Genomic DNA, 10,025 nt, shown 5'->3' with positions numbered 1-10,025 from the left:
ATACATTCAATAATCTTTTATAAAGTCCATCAGACTCCGGTGTTTTCCTGTTCCGACTGGGAAGAGGTGCCGGAACAAAGCACATGTGCACATGCCAGGTGTGTGCTAAGGACTTTCCTTGGCAGAAGGGGATTGAACATCAGAGAATTAATACTGAGAGGACACTCAAAATGATTTCTAATTTCTATTCAATTACTAGTATAAGAAAAAGAGGGAACAAGAATCACAAAACCCAAGGTTCATGGGATTGATTAGATCCACGCAATATTTCTGATAATTATTGATCTGTTAGTTAGAAAAAGTGTAACTCAGACCTCCATGATCAAATAACCTTTTGGAGCTCATTGTGCAGGAGGGCACAATTTGCTTCATAAATTCACTCCCACAGAAGCAGAGGTATGTGAGGGACACTAGCTGTCAGTGAGCCATGCAATTTGATTGCTTTTTACCCAGAAATTCTCATTTTGCAAAGAAAAATTTGAAACTTAAGACTCTCACGTGCCTTCATATCATGACTGTCTGCACTCAGGGATTCTGCCCTGGGGATTAACACCAGGATGAAGGCGTCATGCCCCAATTCAAAGGTTAGCATAGATACAATGAACTATCTCTGTTTTTTGAAGTTTGCAGGGTAGGAGGTGAGGAACATAGAGGAATAATAACTCCAAGTAGGGCCTTACTGGCACTTAAAGTGGATATTAATAGAGGAAAAAAGGACACTTGTGCTCTGAACTGCTTGAGTCCCAGAAGTGTTTCTGTTATCCTACATTTTATTTTACTGTTTCTTTTTCAGATCCGGTTCCAGCCTTGGATTTAGGACAGCAGCTTCAGCTGAAGGTTCAACGTATGCACGATATTGAAACAGAGAACCAGAAACTTAGGGAAACTCTAGAGGAATACAATAAAGAATTCGCCGAGGTGAAAAATCAGGGTAGGTTGCAAACATATTCTTTTATCAGCTTTAATGCATACTGAAATTTGAAGACAGAGATTAAATTCAGGTTTATTTCTTACAGGTAGGATTGACAGTACCTTGAAATTCAGTAAAGAAAGTATAATAGTCTATTATAGCCACTTCTGTATTTATGCATATAGTTATGACTTCAGGTGGACTCTTCAGATTCCTTTACAAGTTTCACCTTCTGCAGCAGCAAGTCAGAGAATGGAGCTCTTATTCTGCATATTCGGTTGTAGCCTTCAGCGCTACCTGAAAATTACACCCCTGACTGAAGTTATAAGTAGACATTTTATGAGAGACGGTGCTACTACTGACATCAAGCTGAATATGGGTGTGGGTGCTTGTAGTACACATATTTTACACAGACAAACACAAAAATCCAGTATTTTATATACACATACAAATCTGTAGAAAATGGAACTTTTTCTGTACTCTTGTTTTTCCTTGTTTAAATCTGAAATGTGTTACTGGAGTACATGCAGCATACATACTTTATATTTACTCCAGAGACTGTTCATAGAGCGCTGTAAATACAAGCTAATACTGTTTAATTATTTAAGTTAGTTTTAATGAGACTAGAGTACATGAAAATACATGAAAATCTCAATGAGAATTAAAGCCTGTTGTCTTTAAGACTGTTCAAATTTCCTTGTGATTCAGAAGAAAGTTTCCTGCACCAGGAAATGAAATTTGCTCAGTTGTACACCTACTTGCCTATACATTGGACTATTCGTTTCCATGTTTAATACTCAGTTCTGGGTGGTGGAAAGGTAAATTGTCTAGGTATTTGGGAAAATTGAGGGTGGTGGGTTTTTTTTAATATTATGGAACTGTTGCACCCAGGTGGGTAACATCTGAAAGCTACCTTAGCCACTAAGTTGTCTTACACCTCATTTTCAGCAGAAGGAGCATATATGCAGTTACATTTTTTGTTTTAACATAGAGGGTGTGACCTATGGAGCGGACAGGTATTGGCATGCAAGGATTCAGCCTGGACTGCCAAAGATGTCATGTGGGAGCCATAACACTCTTAAGCCCGACAGTATTTTTGCTGGAAATGTACATAATTGCAGTTCACTGTGCAGAGTTTTCCTGAGGCAGTGCATCCTGGACATCCAGGCATGACATAGGGGTTCATCCCAGAAAGTGGAGAAGATCTTGAGTAAAGAGTTTTTTTGCTGCAACCACTCATAAACTGGCATTTTTTATTTTCCCCAGAGTGCACTAACTTCCTTTCCCTTTAGCCACTGTAGTCTTTGCATTGTTTTTCACACCAGTCCAATAGTTTTACACTCTGTTTCAAACAAGGGTTAATAAGATATCCAGGGAAAAGCCTGTTGTTAGCTAAGGGTGCTTTGATCAGTTAATCGCTTTGTTTGGAGGGCTGTGTACGAGCTATGCAGTGCCTGTAAGAACTTCTTCCAAAACTGGTATAAATGGCAGTGGCTAACAAGCGTTAGCTGACCTGAACAGTAAAGACGACACTTAATTCTTCAAACAACGTAGAGGATTAAACTGTGCTTGTCCAACACATCTATTGTTAGGTGCCTAAAGGTAAAAAGAGATTTTCCTACAAAAGTCATAATTTTTTCCCATATTTGTGCACTTCTTGCATTCATTTTTCTAGTTTTGTTTCCTTCTAAAAAGAAACATTCAAACTTTGTCAAGATGCAACTACATGCATTCCCATGGGATTATTTCACTCTCTGCTTCTCCATATGCCTGAATACTTTCGCAGGTTTATGTCTGAAAATACCTGGAGCAAGGGTGTCTCCAGCACAAAGAGTACATGCTTTGTACATGTGAAGGAGCATCCTTTTGTCTGTGTGAAGGAGCATCCTTCACTTATTCAGGAAAAGATCAGAAACTGTATTACTTCCCGGATCTCAGAGAAGAATTTCCCTTTGCTTTTTTTTTTTTTTTTAAAAAGTGTGACATGTCCTTTTCATGGCCTATTACTCAGTAATGAGCCTCATCTGATTTTTGCAGGGCTAGCAAAATCCTGCTCCTTCATTCAGAAGTAGCTGGTTTGCGGGCAATCATTTTTACCGCTCTTTCCCCCCCCCCCCCCCCCCCTTCCCCCCCCCCCCCCCCCCCCTTTTTTTTTTTTTTTTGTGGTCACAGTGGCTCAAGCTGCCTTCAGTGTAATTCCCAGACAGTGGACCTTGTCACCAGCTATCTACTGTTTGGCTTTACAGTCCTCTAGTCAAGTCTAAAAGTCTAGACTTTGAAAGGATTATGCATAGTTTTGTGTGATGATATCGAGATTTTTTTCCCCAAAGTCCCTAGGCTTTACTTTTCATAGTAGAGTTTATCTTTGTACGATGTTTCTGCAGAATGAGAAACTTTTTATGTCCAAAGGTATTTTTTCCTAAAGCATTGTTAATGGCATCTGTTAATAAGCTGATGTCTTTAAACCACCGCATCTCCGTGTAAGTACATTGAAATGTATTGCTAGCTCCGAGTCTTCTGGCAGTCTAATGCTTTTTCCAAATTCCATTATTGTTACAAAGCATACTCTGGTGAATGTCCTGCTTTTCCTCTCATGAGCCCTATAAGGATTCAGTCCTTTCCTGTGGGTGGGATCAAAGGGCTTTCATGTAGGAATGGATCAGGGCATGCAACAAGATGCTGCGCCGTAACTCTGCCGGCTTATGCATCTTCTCTCATCCGTTACCAGGCACAGTAAATGCAAGATACCTTCTTTATCTGAGAGAAGGGTTTCTGCAAATTCCCTGGAAGGCTACAAGAGTACTCAGAAAGTTATAATAGTTAATGCTCGCGCATAAAACCCAGTGTCGATGACAAGGCAGTTAGAGCAACTAGAATGTGAAGGGCTCCAGAGTGTCTGTTGAATCTGATCTACTGTTAATACAGCAGTTAAATCTTAACTGCCGTACTTTTCATCAGTTATGAAGCAGAACATAGCTGTATCCCAGATATGTGTTCAATTAGTGTTAGATGGCATCTGTGCATGAACCATAGAAAAACTGCCTTTTTTTAACATGAGCACAGTTATGTGAATTAACTGTCCTATGTGTAAATGCATACTTAAACCTACACTGGGACTTTATTAATCTCCACTCAGCAGCGAGCTAATTTGAGACTAGTCAATAAGGGTGATATTATATTTTACAATTGATTTTTTTTTTCCCTTCTGTTTTTTTTTTTTTTAAGTCATGTTAGAAGAATCTTCTTCACCCTGCTTTCCAGCAAACTCCATTGATCCTTCTCAACCTAAACACTTAAAGTTCAATTTAACATTTAGGGAGTAAAAGGTCTCCAAAGGGACTCATATCCATTGATTTTGTGTCAGAGTTGAAGAGCTAAAGTTTAAAACACACTGAGCCTACAGGGTAAAGAAAGCCTTGTGTTGCGGAACCACGTGGAGCTGTGTAAACTCATTCTTCCCCTATTGTTTTTCTGTAGAGGTTACAATAAAAGCACTTAAAGAGAAAATCCGAGAATATGAACAGACCCTGAAGAACCAAGCGGAGAATATAGCCCTTGAAAAAGAGCAGAAGTTACAAAATGATTTCGCGGAGAAGGAGAGGTGAGTGTGCGTGTGTGTGTCTGTAGGTATTGTAGAGGAGGAGAGATGTATTTTTCTGTTTAATCTTCCCAGCCAGGACTCTCTCTTCGGTGTACTGAGACAGCTCATATACTGAGCAATTCTGGTGATTTATGTGTTTGACACGGAATCATTTGATACTCAACTTTGCACAGAAAAACAATTGTGAAAGTGTGGAAGTAAAACAAGGACAGATTGTTTCTTCGCAGTAGTGTTGTGTGTGGGGTGTCATGTTCAGAAGGGTGCAAACCTGCTTTTATTCTCCACTAGCTGTATTGTCCTTTGTGACACTAATCTTTCTCCATTAGCCAGCAGTGTAATTCAGTCTGCTGTGTTCGCTTTGTGTGTCACAGTACCATTGTACAATCTGTACAACCCTGAGCTGTTTAAGATGAAACACTGTACCCAAGAGCCTGGGTAAAAGATGCATCACCCCTGCTCCTATGGCAATCTGTAAGAGAGGGGACGTGTTCCTGAATTATCCTGAAAAGGTTTGCATATTCCTACATGTCAGAATTAAGAAGTATTTTGACAATTGATTATGGATTTTTTTTTTTTAAGCATCTTGGATGCATTTCTAATCCTTTGCAAATGAGCAGGGAATGTTTTAATCTTGTGGGTTAGTGGGCAAACAAATTGGGCAGGACAAGACCAAAGGTCTTAAGAGGGTTACAGGCTGTGTTCCTTACCTTGAGAATTTATTTCTCCCATAGAACAATAACAGTGAAGCTATAATACATTCAACTTAGTGTAGAAGCCCTTCAGTTTACATGAGCTTTTTAGTTGGTGGCTTGGTTGTTTTAAGTTCAGGTCGGAGTGGGAAGAATCTACTGGGGAATGCAAAGCTTTTTTTTTTTTTTTTTTTAATTCACCAATATCTGTGGTTACTTTTTGATAGGTAGCATGTAAACAGTGGCTTTATCAAGTGCAATTTAAATATGCTTAAAATAAAATGGCAGGTCGTAGAATGCAAATAAAAGTATGTATAAGGGAGATTTTGAGTTCTGAGAGTATATAATTTGGTATGAAGGGAAATGATGCATGTTTCTCACTGTAAATAGTTACTAACCTGGTCAGCAGTGTTGGATAATAAATTTATGCCACCCTATGGAGTGCAGGTAGGATGCTGGTAGTTTCATAAGCCGTTTCACAATTCTGAAATCTGCAGAATATCTTAAAAGCAATGTCGTAAAAAGGAACTCCTGGCAGATGTTGGAGCATCTCCCTTTCAAAGATGAGTTTTATAACTCCTGTAGTCTAGCCTTTAGCAGAGAACGTAGTGACTGTATGGCCAGATGATGTGAAAATGTGTATAACTGACACAAACAAGAAAATATTGCCTGTGTACATAAGAAATGTGAGCATATTAAAGGTTTGCTCGTGTTGTATAGAAAATATCAGTGAGATTTGTTTTGAAATATGTGTGTGTTTTTAAAGAGTAGCTAATAATATTACTGCATTTGGCATCCATTATAGCTATGATGAAACAGCTGCCGCATCTATTCACTATATCAGTTATGGCAACAAATTTCTTCATTATGACAGTAAAATGGAAACGTATCATTCTTCTTGTACTAACTTTGTACAACAGAGGGTGCTTGGTGACAATTTTCTTAATGTGTGTGACATTTCCAAAACAAATTATGCTCAAGTAAACCTTCCACTAAAGTTGTCATTTATATAGCAGTCAACTCTTGTATAATGTTCACAGCTTATGTTATGAAGTGGCTACACTGTTAAAATTTTAATAAGTGGGACTGCACAGTATGAGCACCATTGCAATGTGACGTGATTTATGGGTCCCATTGAAGCACCTTGTAGTCTATGTGGTGTTGTCAGTTGTCTGATTATAGTTGAGAAATTTAATCACTCTATCTTCCAAATTTGCAAAATACAAGTAAGTTGTTTAACATGATTACGAGCTCTGTTCTCACCTCTTCTCTTCCTTTTATAGAAAATTGCAGGAGACACAGATGTCAACAGCCTCGAAGCTGGAAGAAACCGAACACAAAGTTCAAGCTTTGCAAACAGGTTTGGCATTGCTATTCTGACCTATACCAGTGATGAGGCTGGAGGTGAGAGGATAGAGATCATTAGATGTATCAGGACTGTGTGTGAACCAGCTCTTGCAAGTGCAGAGAGATCCAGCAGAGCTTGAACGTGCTTTGTGAATCGGCGCTTGTCTTCAGCTTCACACCTTAAGCGAACACTTGTGTGGCAGCTTGTGTTGGTAAACACCGTGGACAAGGCCAAGCATGAAGCACGTACGGTATTAGAGCATCGCTGCATTAAAGCAGACCATGGAACTTTTCATCCGTGTTGTGTTCTGCTCTGGTTTCACACATTTCTGAACTATGATAAATACATGTAGTGATCTGGGTCTGGTAGGAACCCAGTTTCTACCAGTGTGTCTTGCCTGTTGCTGTGACTTGCTTGCCATTAATTTTCATCTTTGCATCTTACGGGTTCCAGGTCTGGACACATTTGGTTTTGTTTACTATGAGAACATAAGAAAGTTTAGTCCCTGAATTACTGCAATAAATATTTCAAAAGAATAAGCAGTTTAGCCAGCTTAATAAGAAATTAGCAATATCTAGCTTTGTTAGGCAGAAACTGGGAATTTTTGCAATATAAAAGAAATAGCGTAAGAAATTGTGAAAAATCAAAAGCTCTGTTTTTTGGAAGTCATAATGGTTTGCCTAGGTAGAAAGATAAAGCAAAGAATTTTTCATCAGGAGGTGTGCAGCTTTATTTATGGCTGAATAAAAGAAAAAGGAGTAATGTTTTGCTTTTCACTGCTGTTACAGTGCTGTAATGCTTCATGTTTATGCCTTTTAGCCTTGGAAAAAACCAGAACAGAACTATTTGATCTGAAAACAAAATACGATGAAGAAACTACTGCAAAGTAAGATTTCCCTGTTTTCTTTCTATGTCTTCCTTCAGGGTATCACTGCTTTTTTGTTTTGCATCTGTCTGTTGGAGACAGACAAGACGGAAGAGGTTCAGGAGTCCAAATTTGTTGGAAAACACGGTCATAATTTGGCCTCCTATAGAGACATTATTAGTTTTCATATTTTCTTCCACCCAACGAGACATTTTTCCTGGCACACATGCTGCTGCATTCCTGGTTTCATTCTCAGATGCTGCGTCTACTGTGTACCTCTTATACTATGTATTTCTTATATTTTGTTTAGAAATAAGGCAATTTCAGAAATAAGATATTTACTGTGATCTTCCAATCTTGGTGAAAATAAAATTTAGTTTAGTGAAGGATTTCTATTTCACCGTTAGGCACGGTGGTTCTTTCTGCTTTTGGGGTAGCAGTCATCACTCTGCCACATTCACCCCAAATTACAGGCAGTAGCATTTTTGGCACATTTTTCTTGTTTTCAAGTAGAACATGAAGGTAGTCTCAAAAATACATATCCTTGCCTTCTTAATGGCTACTGTTTTCAATTATCCCCTGGTTTTATTCACAATCGGTGCAGAAAACAACAAAAGAGAGACAGACTTCTGCTGTTTTTCTTTGAACCCTTCATATTTAAGGAAAGTTAGTAATGAGAAGGAATTCTCTTGATCAGCAGTATTAAGCCCAAGGAGTCATTTCTGTGTCTGGAAATGGGAAGGGAAAGAAGCAGCCATTTCAGATGGGTGTTCCTGGCCTGCTGTGAGGACAAGGGTTGGAAGACGCAGGTCACATCCCTGTGCCCACTACCCGCGTCCTGCAGAGCCCCAGCTTCTCCTCTGCTTCCAGGTAGGCAGGTGATTGGGTAAATGGAGAGGAAAAGCCTTGCTCCTGCCCTTACCACCCATTCTGGTGCAGGAGAAATGGGACGGGAAGGCTGTTGGCAGTCTCTGTGTTGGGGCAAGAGAAACTGTAGCCTACATTTGATGGGAGGAATGACATGGTCTTGTTTTTGTCTGTAGGTAAGTGCTTTCTGGTATGGCTTATGGCAGACAATACAAGGTTTTCAAAACCAGGCAAACTGGCAACAAGTTTTAATCTCTTGGTGCGTGGTTCTATGAGCAGTGAGGATCCGATTCTGTACAGAGTATGTGGGGATCTTGGAGCTTACAGTTGATAGTAGTTAAGAATCGGCACTTGGAGTTGAAACACCTTTTACATCATTCAAGATAACCTTTTAGGTAAATTTTGGTTTTGCTCTCTAAGTCCCAATTTCCTTTGAGTTCCATATAAGATGATCAAAAGTATTTTTTGTTCCCTCATTGATTTCATCCTTCTCTGAGACACATAGAAATGGTGTTTCTGATGGAGCCCTAACTTACTGCAGATTACCTTTATTTTTTTTTTTTTCTGCATGTAACTGATGCTGGCAGCTCTGTTGCTGTTATTTTGTCTTGCAGTTACTTCTGCAGGAGCAGTAGGAGATCAGGGCTCAGTGGTTGTAGGCACTGAACCTAATAACCCCTCACCCTTTTTAATGTTTTTATTTGCAGAGTGTTTGCTTCAGTTTTTAATACTGTTTCCCTAAGTACTGTAATTTATCTTCTACTGAGCAAAAGATGTACTCCAAAATGTTTGTTTGCTTTTCTAATGTGTTTCATTCTTTCAGAGAGATTCACGTGGAAATATTTTCATATGATCTTGAATATGATTCTTACCTAATATATATAGAATTACATAAAATTAGTAGCATCTGCAGTAACAATAAGTTTATTGTGTTCTGTAGCAGAACGATTATGAAGGCTGGGTCTGGGATATAGTGATCACAGAACTGATCCTGAAGCAGACATTAAGCATGTACTTTATCTCCCAAACTAATGTACTGTGAAAACAAACTTGTAGGACCTAATAACAGCAGAAATATTTTATCATTGTTTTAGATATTTATGGCAGGAATAGTTCTTGCATAACAGCAGTCATCTGTGGCATTTGTAGCCCAAATTTTGCAATATGGAAATCTAGAAAAACATGAAAAGGGAACTGAATGTAGACAGTGAAATTGAGTCATCTACTTTAATTGTAAAAGCTGGGAGAAATGTTGAAAAAACACCAATAAAAACGGTGAAAGACAGTTTGATTCTTTTATAAAAAGAAACCCTCTTTTGATCTAAGTCTGAAAAGCTACTTGTATTGCCAATTTTAATTTTATGTTTTAAAAACATGTGATTTTTATCTTAGGCCAGAATTGTTAGTTTTACAGACACTTATTTGATGCAGATGAATTGGAGTGCCTTCAGGAAAAAAAAAGATAATTGTCAATTTTTTAAAGCTAACAGTGCTTTTAAGATTTTCAGTTTTGGAATAAAGCTGTCTTTCAACTGTTTGTAACTTTGAAAATCTTTCAAACAAAAAAAAGGCAGCAAAAGAAATACACAGTAAGAAGTCTTCAGTATCAGCATTAAGGAGTCTGGTTTCTGTCTTAGCGACTGGTTGTTGTGATCTTAAAGTTGGAAATCATTATGTCAACTTGTTTGTTTATCTTTTCAAAATGTCCCCGTTCAAAGTACTGTGTGCAAAGTGAGGTACGGAGG

The 10,025-nt window shown here is 38.5% G+C and overlaps 1 protein-coding gene across 1 annotated transcript; it reads left to right on the top strand.

The window, feature by feature from the left end:
- Positions 1 to 568: 568 nt before the first annotated feature.
- Positions 569 to 7,434, top strand: LOC104620555 (protein CASP-like; the record flags this gene model as incomplete). Its single annotated transcript, XM_010286812.1, has 5 exons — positions 569 to 584; positions 794 to 931; positions 4,388 to 4,511; positions 6,484 to 6,560; positions 7,368 to 7,434. Coding segments are annotated over exons 1-5 (422 nt in total), but the record flags the coding sequence as incomplete, so codon positions are not given.
- Positions 7,435 to 10,025: the final 2,591 nt, after the last annotated feature.

This window comes from Phaethon lepturus, unplaced genomic scaffold (genome assembly GCF_000687285.1).
Source record: "Phaethon lepturus isolate BGI_N335 unplaced genomic scaffold, ASM68728v1 scaffold13225, whole genome shotgun sequence".
Taxonomy (NCBI): domain Eukaryota; kingdom Metazoa; phylum Chordata; class Aves; order Phaethontiformes; family Phaethontidae; genus Phaethon; species Phaethon lepturus.
Note: the sequence above shows the minus strand (reverse complement) of the source record. Positions and strands in the feature narration are given on the sequence as shown.